This window comes from Cebus imitator, unplaced genomic scaffold (genome assembly GCF_001604975.1).
Source record: "Cebus imitator isolate Cc_AM_T3 unplaced genomic scaffold, Cebus_imitator-1.0 Scaffold494, whole genome shotgun sequence".
Taxonomy (NCBI): domain Eukaryota; kingdom Metazoa; phylum Chordata; class Mammalia; order Primates; family Cebidae; genus Cebus; species Cebus imitator.
Window position 1 is genome coordinate 136,541 of NW_016107809.1, and position 12,831 is coordinate 149,371.

At 36.6% G+C, this 12,831-nt stretch overlaps 1 protein-coding gene across 5 annotated transcripts in view; it reads right to left on the minus strand.

Moving 5' to 3' along the window:
• Nucleotides 1-12,831, minus strand: part of GSK3B (glycogen synthase kinase 3 beta) — a 230,385-nt gene that overhangs the window by 83,375 nt on the left and 134,179 nt on the right. For all 5 annotated transcript variants that reach the window (XM_017513514.2, XM_017513518.2, XM_017513520.2 and 2 more), the window contains 2 exons: nucleotides 7,577-7,707; nucleotides 2,692-2,798 (listed from right to left, as the gene is read on the minus strand). In XM_017513514.2, the coding sequence (XP_017369003.1) occupies nucleotides 2,692-2,798; nucleotides 7,577-7,707 (238 nt within the window). The remainder of the gene's footprint in view (nucleotides 1-2,691; nucleotides 2,799-7,576; nucleotides 7,708-12,831) is intronic.

A 12,831-nucleotide genomic window follows, 5' to 3' on the forward strand; every position in this document is an offset into this window, starting at 1 on the left:
TCATTATTAGCTTAATGAAATAACATTATTGATAAATTCTCCAACTAGTGTAAGCAGGCTAGAAGAATTTCAGGAGTATTTTAAATAAGAAAATTTTTTAAAAGTATACTTAGAATTAAATTCTTAATGTAAAAACTATTAGCTTTATAATTCTAATAGTCCAAGGAAGAAAACAGAATAGTAGGTATATGTTAAATTCTAAAAAGTAAAATTTGAAAAATTCTATACAAGCATATGTCAGAGATGTTGCGGAATTGATTTCAAAACCACTAAAGTAAGACACAATAAAGCAAGTCTCACAAATTTTCTGGTATCCCAGTACGTATAAAAGATACGTGCACTCTATAAGTATTAACTAGCACAACAGAATTCTATCTAAAAAAAAAATTGTACGTACATTAATTTAAAAACAGTTTATTACTAAAAAAAAAAAAGTGCTAATGATCATCTGAATCTTCAGTGAGTTGTAATCTTTTTGCTGGTAGAGGGTCTTGCCTTGATGTTGATGGCTGCCGACTGATCAGGGTGGCAGTTGCTGAAGGCTGGGACGTGGCTGGAGTAATTTCTTGAAGTAACAATGATGTGTGCCACATCAATTGACTCTTCCCTTCATGTAAGATTTCTCTGTAGTATGAGATGCTCTTTGATAGCATTTTACCCATAGTAGAACTACTTTCAAAATGGGAGTCAGTCCTCTCAACTCCTGTTGCTGCTTTATCAACTACAATTATGTAATATTCTAAATCCTTTGTTGTCATTTCAACAATATTCACAGCATCTTAACTGGGAGTAGATTCCACCTTAAGAAACCACTTTCTTTGCTCATTCATAAGAGAAGCAACTTGTCTATGTTTTACCATGAAATTGCAGTTCAGTCACATTTTCAGACTCCATTTCTAATTCCACTTCTCTTGCTATTTCCACAACATCTGCAGAGATTTCTTTCACTGAAGTCTAGAACACCTCAAGTTCATCCGTGAGGCTTGGAATCAACTTCTTCCCAAAATCTTGTTCATATTATTTGGACCCACTCTCATGAATCACAAATGCTCTTAACACCTAGAATGGTGAATCCTTTCCAGAAGATTTATAATTGATTTTGCCCAGATCCATGAGAGTAATCATTATCCACGGCAGCTATAGCCTTACATTTATTTCTCAACCTTTGGGTGACCAGTTGCATTGTGAATAAGCAGTAATATTTTGAAAGGAATATTTCTCTCTGGAGCAGTAGGTCTCAGCAGTAGGCTTCAAATAGTCAGTAAACCATGCTATAAACAGATATGCTGTCATTTATTCATTGTTGCTCCATTTATGGAACACAGGCAAAGTACATTTAGCATCATTCTTATGGGCCCTAGGATTTTTGGAATGGTAAATGAGCACCAGCTTCCACTTAAAGTCACCAGCTGCATTAGCTCCTAATATGACAGTCAACCTGTCCTTAGAAGCTTTGAAGCCAGGCACTGACACTTCTCTCTACAGGAAGTCTTTCATCTTTAGGAAATCTAGAGATTAAAGTCCTAAATGACATCTTCTTCCAATAAAGTATAAAGCTGTTTGGTCTCCATTAGAACTCTGATGTTTAATGTAGGCACTTTCTTCAATGATCTCAGTTAGATCTTCTAGATAACTTGCTGCAGCTTCTACATCAGCACTTGCTGCTTGCCTTGCACTTTTATGGCATGGTGTAGCTTTTCCTGTAAAGCTTGTGAAATAATCTCTGCTACCTTTACACTTTTCTTGGGTAGCTTCCTCACCTCTCTCAGTCTTCACAGAATTGAAGGAAGTACAGGCCTCACTCAGGGTTAGGCTTTGGCTCAAGTGAATGTTGTGGTTGGTTTGATCTATCCAAACCACTAAAACTTTCTCCGTAACAGCAATAAGGCTGTTTCACTTACTTATCATTCATCTGTTCACTGGAGTAGCACTTAATTTCCTTTAAGAACTTTTCCTTTGTGGTCACAACTTGGCTAACTGGCACAAGAGGCATAGGTTTTGGCCTGCCTCAACATTCCACATACCTTCCTCACTAAGCTTAATCATTTCTAGCTTTTGATTTAAACTGAGAGATGTACTACTCTACCTTTCACTTGAACACTTAGAGGCAAATGCAGAGTTATTAACTGGCCTAATTTCAATATTGTTGTCGCTCAGGAAACAGGGAGGCCTCAGGAGAGAAAAAGGGATGGGGAATGGCCAGCTAGTAGAATAATCATAACATACACAGCACTGATTGATTAAGTTTGCTGTCTTACATTGTTGTGGTTTGTGGCAACTAGAAATAATTACAACAGTAACATAAAAACCACTGATCACAGATCACCATAGCAGATACAATAATAAAAAAGTTTGGAATGTTGCAATAGTTACTGAAATGTGACACAAATACATGATGACACAAAGACATGAAGTGAGCACATGTTCTTATAAAAATAGTGCAGGCAGACTTGCTTGACTCAGGGTTGATACAAACCTTCAATTGGTTTAAAAAAAAAAAAAAGCAGTACCTGAAAAGGCAATAAAATGAGGTATGCCTGTACATATTTGCATCTCAAGCTTTAAGAAAAAAACATTATAGGATATACCCATCTTTCAATGGAAATGGAAAGTACAGATGAGTAATACTAAATTATCAAAATCAAGATGCAATTAATAATTACAAGCATTATATTTAGATTCAGTACTTACCTATACTAGAGGTATAATCAGTGGCTCCAAATATCAACTCTGGTGCCCTATAGTACCGAGAACAGATATACGAAACATTGGGTTCTCCTCGGACCAGCTGCTTTGCACTAACAGAAAAAAATAAAAATAAAAATAAAAAGCAGAAATTCTTTAAATTTAAATCTTAAAAGAACTTAGACTGCTACCCTTTCACAGTATCAAATGATTTTCTAAGATTCACATCATCTGAATCACATAATATATGAAAAAGAAAATGTAAACTTTAACTATCTCTGACAAAAGAAATTTGTAATTTTAACACCTTGCTCTGCAACAAAAGAAAAGCAAGTTTTAAAGAAAGCATTGGTCCTCTAAGGAAGAAGGCACCAAAAGCAAAAAAGGATGTGTGGAATTTCTTCTGATCCTCTATTCTCCAAATTCCACCTCTAAAATACTAAGAAGCAAGGGCAGAAAAGAGGTACCTCCCCCACCAAAAAGCATGATAATAGATTCTAAGAATGAATACTCCTTACCCAATATATTTCGTTAAAAAGGGCGAAAAACTGGCCACTGTCTTGCATTTTGACTTCTGACTCAGGGTAAATATTTCAAGGCTTATAGACTAAATCTATTTTTCCACATCTTGGTCAGTTTATTAACTGCATAAACATTTATTACCCAAAAATTTATAAACAGACAAGCCCTTCAACTTCAGGCAGAAATGATTCACAGCCTATGAATTCTAACTCTGCTATAGTAAGTTTAATTGTGTGTTTTCTTATTCTAATTTTCCTACTAAATTACTTTGTAGCAAGTATTTTAAACATTAAAGTATAATAAATTACAACTACTTTCTTTGGAGATGTTGCTCAAGATAATCCAAAGACAGAATAAAATAAACTGTAGAAGCTAGCTATTCTGACATACAGTAATAATAAAGATAAATATAGGGAAAAATGTAACAAAATCAAAACAGTAAAACAGTAAGTGCCAAAAAAACAGGTAAGAAAATACTGAGGTAGAGGTACTGGAAAAGCAGGGTAAAGACAGACAAACGTAGCCACAAGGATTTCAATGACTGGGCTTTCTTTTCTTCCATTTATATCTAGTCAATGATAACTCTAACCTTAACTTGTTTTTCCTTCATCACCAGTTTTGAAGTTTGTTTTTCAACCCTCTCCCCAAGTACTGACATACAATAACCATTTCATAAATTAATAAATACTAATCCCTGTTTTTAGGCTCCATGAAAATTATGACATTTAGTTTTCAGCATAATTGATAGGAGACCATTATATCTTCTAAAGGACATTTTAAAATTAATAAGATGGATTCCAATTATGTTCAGAAAACTCACTACAAGACAAAATGTTAGTACCCAAGCTTTGCAGCCTAAAGGTTTTTCACTACTTGATGGAGCTAACTAAAATGGAGCTGCCTCTCTTACAGAGGAGGCTGGTTTAAACTCCTTACCCAATACTGTGATCACATCTAGCTCTGGTCCCTAAATACACCAACTAGTCCTTTGGCTACTTTTAGGCCCCATTTCAACTAGTAAAAAATAACTAAGAGAGTAATAGGCTGGGCGCGGTGGCTCATGCCTATAATCCCAGCACTTTGGGAGGCCGAGGCGAGCGGATCACTTGAGGTCAGGAGGTAGAGACCAGCCTGGCCAACACAGTGAAACCCTGTCTCTACTAAAAATACAAAAAAAAAAAAAAAAAAAAAAAAAAGCCGGGCATGATGGTGCATGCTTGTAATCCCAGCTACTTGGGAGGCTGAGGCAGAAGAATCACCTGAAGCAGGGAGTTGGAGGTTGCAGTGAGCCGAGATTATGCCACTGCACTCCAGTCTGGTGACAAAGCTAGACTCCCTCTGAGGGAAAAAAAAAAGAAGAGAGTAATAGTATTTTGTTCAAATTACCAATCTGATATGTAAACTCCAAAGTGTTTCCCAAACTCTATCTGGCCAAACCAATTTTGTTAAAAACAAAAAAAATCAGATGGTTTATAAAAATGAGCTATCAAGCAAGTAAAATCCCTCTTCCAAATTTATTAGAATAAAGCTGCTTTATGTCACAAAAGAATGGGCCATACCAAGTGTTTTGACGCTATCATGAGAACAGAAGCTCTTCTAACCTTGGTGTCTCAGTGTCTTTTTATAGTTCCTACAGAGTCAGTCACTCTCAATGGGGAAGACACCCTGTTAACAATGAAACATATCTGATTTGGCCAGTTTTTCCTATAGACAAGTAGTAGTGCTTTGTTTCAAACATCAAATAAGAATTTCATTATCTTTCACCCTTTTTAAAAATAGTTCAGAGGGCCAGGCATGGTGGCTCACGCCTGTAATCCCAGGACTTTGAAAGGTTGAGGCAGGTGGATCACCAGAGATCAGGTGTTTGAGACCAGCCTGCCAACATGGTGAAACCCCATCTCTACTAAAATTACAAAAACTAGCAGGGCGTGGTGGCACGCGTCTATAATCCCAGCTACTTGGGAGGATGAGGCAGGAAAATCACTTGAACTCAGGAGGCAGAGGTTGCAGTGAGCCGAGATCAGGCCACTGCACTCCAGACTGGACAACAGAGTGAAACTCTGTCTCAATAAATAAATAAATAAATAAATAAATAAATAAATTTAAAAATTTAAAAAAATAGTTCAGGGAACAGAGTCATGGCCTGCAAAGTGAGTTGGATCCTGTAACAGGTCATCTGAAATTAGGAAACAGTAAAATAAGGATGGTCTGAAAGAGGACACATTGTGAGACTAAGAAAACTTAACTCATGACAGAACAGATTTGCTTATTTTTTTAAGGATCAGTCTCAAGAGAAGCCTGTAGAAAACATATCTTATGTTAATCCCCAAATTTAAACTGTAAGTTGATGTAAAAGTATTACAAAGGTATAGGAACATAGGTATCAACAAGTGTGGGGCAATATGTAATTAATAGAGCTATGATAAAAGAAAGAATTTATAACAACGATGAAAAAATTAAATTGGAGAGAATCCAAATTATGTAGATTTTGTCTTAGGGACCATGAGGAGAGAGATGAGGTGATTACAGCAGTGAGGAAGTAGCAGGGTAAATGCCTGAGTTACATGGGAATATAGGCTTGACTACATGTTAAAAGGTTAGGTAAGAGAAGAACAAAGTACTGAAAACTGAAAATGCAAAGAATAAAGTTTTATTACCAACTCACGGCGTATTACCAAGAAATGAGTTTTTAAAAGCAGAAAGTTTGCTGGAATTTGCAGGAAAAAAAGGTAGACTAAAAGGTAAAATTATAGAGTAAAATGAAGAAAACAGTGCTAGTAGACCTTTTATCTTATCTCTGAATTGAGGTTAATTGTGAAGTTAAAAAGATACACAGTAATGTACAATATTTTTAAAAAATTTAGTAGTTACTGAAAAACAAGAATATATACATAGTATAAATACAAACAATACTAAAATACAATCAATGGAAAAGTGAGTTTCCCTTCTCAAGCAATCAAATGTTATGGATTATGCACCATTTCAGAAACAAGCCACACATGTATCTGTACATATAGTTACACTTTATATGTTTTTAAAACATAAAAGGTGGCAAACAATACATACACTCTTGATCTTGCTTTTTTTCATTTAATATTTCCTAGAGATCATTCCCTTTCAGTTCACAGAGAGCTGCCTCATTCTTTTTCATGGTTGCATGTATTACTCTGTATGTATCATAATTTATTTAGCCATTTTCCTACTAACAGATGTTTATAAACAATACTATAATAAAAATCCCACTCTCTCTCCTCCCGCCGCCGAAGATGCCTAAAGGAAAGAAGGCCAAGGGGAAGAAGGTGGCTCCAGCCCCTGCTGTCAGGAAGAAGCAGGAGGCTGAGAAAGTGGTAAATCCCCTGTGTGAGAAAAGGCCTAAGAATTTTGACACTGGACAGGACATCCAGCCCAAAAGAGACTTCACCCGCTTTGTGAAATGGCCCCGCTGTATCAGCTTGCAGCGGCAGAGGGCCATGCTCTATAAGCTGCTGAAAGTGCCTTCTGCAATTAACCAGTTCACTCAGGCCCTGGACTGCCAAACAGCTACTCAGCTACTTAAGCTGGCCCACAAGTAGAGACCAGAGACAAAGCAAGAGAAGAAGCAGAGGCTGTTGGCCTAGGCCGAGAAGAAAGCTGCTGGCAAAGGAGACGTCCCCACTAAGAGACCACCTGTCCTTCGAGCAGGAGTTAACACCATCACCACCTGGGTGGAAAACAAGAAAGCTCAGCTGGTGGTGACTGCCCATGACATGGATCCCATTGAGCTGGTTGTCTTCTTGCCTGCCCTGTGTTGTAAAACGGGAGTCCCTTACTGCATTATCAAGGGGATAGCAAGACTGGATGTCTTGTCCACAGGAAGACCTGCACCACTGTCGTCTTCACACAGGTTAACTTGGAAGACAAACGCACTTTGGCTAAGCTGGTGGAAGCTATCAGGATCAATTACAATGACAGATATGATGAGATACACCGTCGCTGGGGAGGCAATGTCCTGGGTCCCAAGTCTGTGGCTCATATCGCCAAGCTCGAAAAGGCAAAAGCTAAAGAACTTGCCACGAAACTGGGTTAAGTGTACACTGTTGAGTTTTCTGTACATAAAAATAATTAAAACCATACAAATTTTCCTTCCAAAATAAATAAAAGCCCTATATACACAGTATTTTGTAAATGTGTATTCCTAATGAAATAATTCCTAAAAGTTAAATTGTTCAATGAAGGAGTATATGCATTTATAATTAAGACACAAAATAACAAAACTGTCACAGCTGTACTAGTTTATACTTCTTGAGTAAGAATTACAGTATTTAGGCTGATATTGCAAAAGGAATATATTTAAAAGAGCACAGTAGGGGGAGAAGAGACAGTGGCTTACCTTCCAAAGTCACAGAGTTTTAATACGGCTGTATCAGGATCCAACAAGAGGTTCTGTGGTTTAATATCCCGATGGCAAATTCCAAAGGAATGGATATAGGCTAAACTTCGGAACAGCTGATACATATACAACTGGAATAGAGAGTAGAAATTAATTAAATACTTCCTACCTTCAACAAATCAGAATCCTTAAGCAGTCAGTAAAGTAACAGATTCTCGGAAAAGAACAGGTACAATGCTATGGATTACTGGCACTCAAACTTCCTTTCACAAGTTTCACATCATTTCTATATTAATTAGCTATTTGTATATGAATTAAAGTGTCACTAACCATATATACTATTTGCACCATTCTGTATAACGTAAAAATGAAAATTTTACAACGTGCTTTATAACTTTTAATTTTACTAACATCTCACATTACAAGCTTGCTAAGATAGGCTTTTATTTAAAATACAAATGAAAAGCTCAAAGAGGCATCCTAAATCACGACTAATAAGTAACTTTGGGCCAGAAACCAGATCTCCTGATTTTTAGGCTCATACTTCTTTCTAGTATAGCACTGCTCAATGTAAACGTACTTCCAAAGTGTCACCTTCAGAATCATATTTTTCTGAGATGTTAGCCTTCAGGGTGATTGCTACAGTGCTAGGGAAACTTATGTGGACTGAGAAAACCTATAATCACTGCTCTATGAAGACATTAATAACCCTGTTAGTAGCATCACAATTCTTCCTGTTAATATCCTTCAGGAAAAGTATACTTTAAAATGACATTGAAAAAAAGATGCCTATTGACATCATCTTTAAAAAGGAAGACTTTCTCAATTTTATTACCACAAGACACACTGAGAAACTGGGTCACGTTAAGAAAGAATCAGACTGTTAACTGGAGAAGAGACAGAGAAACTACATGGAGAAAGAGTATAATTTAAACCGTCTGGTTCACTTTTAAACTTTTCTGGCTGTTTACCTTCTCTGACCTCTACCCCAAAGGTACATCATACACCGAATTTTTGAAATGATTCAAACCATCTTAAGATAACAAATGTTTTAGTGAAAAAACAATTTAAAAAAAGATAGTTAGAAGTCTAATGAAGCATTGGCATATGGTACAATGTTTAAAAGCTATTGCTGGCTGGGCGCAGTGGCTCACGCCTGCAATCCCAGCACTTTGGGAGGCCAAGGTGGGTAGATCACGAGGCCAGGAGATCAGGACCATCATGCCAACATGGTGAAACCCCAACTCTACTAAAAATACAAAAAAAATTAGCTGGGTGTGGCGGTGCATGCCTGTAGTCCCAGCTACTCGAGAGGCTGAGGCAAGAGAATTGCTTGAACCCAGGAGACGGAGATAGTGAGCCAAGATCACACCATTGCACTACAGCCTGGGTCACAGTGCAAGACTCCGTCTCAAAAACAAAGCTACTGCTAAGGCTTAGGTTAATTAAAGTTAACATGAAACCTACTTTCCTTCAAGGAAGCATCGTGAAAACTGCAGACAGCTGAATCTTAGTATATCCTTGATATAAATGTGAAATATAGTTGGAAAAGTTTAAGTCTTCTTTAAAACGATGCATGATGCAAACTGTACAGATAAGATCTTTAATAAGGTCAGCACTTTGCCAACAAAGTTAAAATTAAGGCATTTAGGTATGCATATAATTTTTTTTTTTAACTTCATACTTCTATTATTGCACCATCATTCACAAAATCCATTTCTAAGAACTAAAGATTACTCTGGGTATTTAATTCATTACCACTAAAAAGATAACCTCCCATAAGAAACTGAGTTCATAGTATAAATTTACTAAGAGAAGAGATTTTACTGTGCCAGGGTAGTAATGTCTAGGTCAGCAAGAATCAGTGAAAACAAGTTTTGTTGTTGTTTTTTTTAAAGCTTAAGAGTTTAAATGAGGTTAATTTTAAGGTGTCTTTTTACTGTATTCTTTCAACTGAAAGATCTACTCTATCTTCACTGTTTTGAAAAGTTTATATAGAAAAGTCAAGATAAAGAATGAAATATGCAATATTATATATTTCTTGTTTCACTTTGTAAAAGTGTATTTATAAGAAAGCTGAAAGGCTCTCTAGACTAGAAAGATAGCAAAAACAAGAGAAAAACAACTTACGTGCTGGACACTGTTCTGTTTAATGTGTATTATTTCACTTACTCCTTACAGTAACATTATGTAACAGGTACTAATATTATTACCATTTTAAATATAAAATAACTGAGGCAAAGAGAGATTAAGGAACTTGCTCAATATCACACACACATAAAATATTCTGCAGTGGTTTGAGTGAAGTACTTCTCTTTTCATTACTATTTATTGATTTTGCCATATTTTATTAAACAAACGTGTAAAAATATAATCATTCAATAGCTTGGTGGGGGCCGGGCGCGGTGGCTCATACCTGTAATCCTAGCACTTTGGGAGGCCAAGACTGGTGGATTGCCTGAGCTCAAGAGATGAGACCACCCTGGGGGCAACACAGTGAAACCCTGTCTCTACCAAAATACAAAAAAATGAGTGAAGCTTGGTGGTGCATGCCTGTAATGCCAGCTACTTAGAAAGATGAGGCTGGAGAGCTGCTTGAACCCAGGAGACAGAGATTGCAGTGAGCTGAGATTGGGCCACTGAACTCCAGCCTGAGCCACAGAGTGAGACTCGGGCTCAAAAAGAAAAAAACAGAGAGAGACCAAAAAAAACCTGGCGGCTAAATAAAAGACTAGAATGATTAATTCTTAGGAACTCAAACATAATTAACACATTTTGAAATATAATAGATTTAACATGTACTAAGTGCCAAACCAAGAAAAGCATTTCTGCTTCTTTATTTAATTCTTGCAACCAATCTGTGGGATACACATTATTCCCATTTTTACAGAAGAAGATATTGAGGCTCAATGAACACAATTTAAAAAAATTTTTTCATTTTATTCAAAGTTGGTACAGAACTGTTAACATTTTCATAAAATAATTACTATACTTCAGTTACAGGACAAAATAGCACAGAAAAAAAAATGTACTTTGCCCTTGAACACAATTTGAACACAGAAAGTTATATGTGACTTAAATCCAGTGCCCTCTTCTCTGTCCCATATCTAAATAAAATAATAAAACAATAGAAAACATGTTAAAACAAGTAATAACAATTTTGTTTATAATTCAAAAAATGCACCCAACTCTTGTGTAATCAGATCCTGTCCTTAAACATGTCTTTTCAATTAAAAAAAAAGTTCACAACAATGATTTGTCAGTCATCTGTTTTAGAGTTGCATTTTAAAACCCATTTGGTTCTGTTATATACTCAATAGAAAAGCAAAGGTGCTCAAAAAGTTAGTTTTTTTTACATTGTACTTTAAGTTCTGGCGTACATTTGCAGAACATGCAGGTTTACACAGGTATACAAGTGCCATGGTGATTGGCTACATCTATCACCCTGTCATCTACATTAGGTATTTCTCCTAATGCTATTCCTCCCCTAGCCCCCCAACCCCTGACAGTCCTCAATATGTGATGTTCCCCTCCCTGTGTCCATGTGTTCTCATTGTTCAACTCCCATTTATGAGTGAGAACATGCAGTGCTTAGTTTTCTGTTCTTGTGTTAGTATGCAGAGAATGATGGTTTCCAGCTTCATCCGTGTCCCTGCAAAGGACATGAACTCACACTGTTTTATGGCTGCATAGTATTCCATAATGTATATGTCCCATATTTTCTTTATCCAGTGTACCATTGATGGGTATTTGGGTTGGTTCCAAGTCTTTGCTATTGCAAACAGTGCTGCAATAAACATACGTGTGCATATGTCTTTATAATAGAAAGATTTATAATTCTTTGGGTATATGCCCAGTAATGGGATCAATGGGTCAAATGGTATTTCTGGTTCTAGATCCTTGAGGAATCACCATACTGACTTCCACTATGGTTGAACTAATTTACACTCCCACCAGCAGTGTAAAAGTGTTCCTATTTCTCCACATCCTCTCCAGCATCTGTCTCCTGACTTTTTAGTGATCACCATTCTAACTGGTGTGAGATGGTATCTCAATGTGGTTTTAATTTGCATTTCTCTAATGATCAGTGATGATGAGCTTCTTTTCATGTTTTTTGGCTGCATGCATAAATGTCTCCTTTTGAGAACTGTCTGTTCATATCCTTCACCCAATTCTTGATGGGGTTGCCTGATGTTTTCCAGTAAATTTAAGTTCTTTGTAGATTCTAGATATTAGTCCTTTGTCAGATGGGTAGAATGCAAAAATTTTCTACCATTTTGTAGGTTGCCTGTTCACTCTGATGATAGTTTCTTTTGCTGTGCATAAGCTCTTTAGTTTAATTAGAACCCATTTGTCAATTTTGGCTTTTGTTGCCATTGCTTTGGTGTTTTAATGAAGTCTTTGCCCATGCCTATGTCCTGAATGGTATTACCTAGGTTTTCTTCTAGGGTTTTTGTGGTTTTAGGTCTTATGTTTAGATCTTTAATCCATCTTGAGTTAATTTTTGTATAAGGTGTAAGGAAGGGGTCCAGTTTCAGCATATGGCTAGCCAGTTTTCACAACACCATTTATTAAACAGGGAATCCTTTTTCTAATGCTTGTTTTTGTGAGGTTTGTCAAAGATCAGATAGTTGTAGGTGTGTGGCATTATATCTGAGGCCTCTGTTCTGTTCCACTGGTCTATTATTTGTTTTGGTACCAGTACCACGCTGTTTTGGTTACTGTAGCCTTGTAGTATAGTTTGTAGTCAGGTAGCGTGATGCCTCCAGCTTTTTTTTTTTTTCTTAGAATTGTCTTGGTGGGTTCCTTTTTTTTGGTTCCATATGAAATTTAAGGTGGTTTTTTCCAATTCTGTGAAGAAAATCAAAGGTAGCTTGATGGGGATAGCATCGAAACTGTAGATTACTTTGGGCAGTATGGCCATTTTCACAATATTGATTCTTCCTATCCATGAGCATGGAATGTTCTTCCATTTATTTGCGTCCTTTCTCATTTCCTTGAACAGTGGTTTGTAGTTTTCCTTGAAGAAGTCCTTCACATCCTTTGTAAGTTGTGTTCCTAGGTATTTAATTCTCTTTTTAGCAGTTGTGAATGGGTGTTCACTCATGATTTGGCTGTTTGTCTGTTACTGGTGTATAGGAATTCTTGTGATTTTTGCACACTTATTTTGTATCCTGAGACTGCTGAAGTTGCCTATCAGCTTAAGCAGATTTTCGGCTGAGATGATGGGGTTTTCTTTTTTTTTTTTTTTTTTT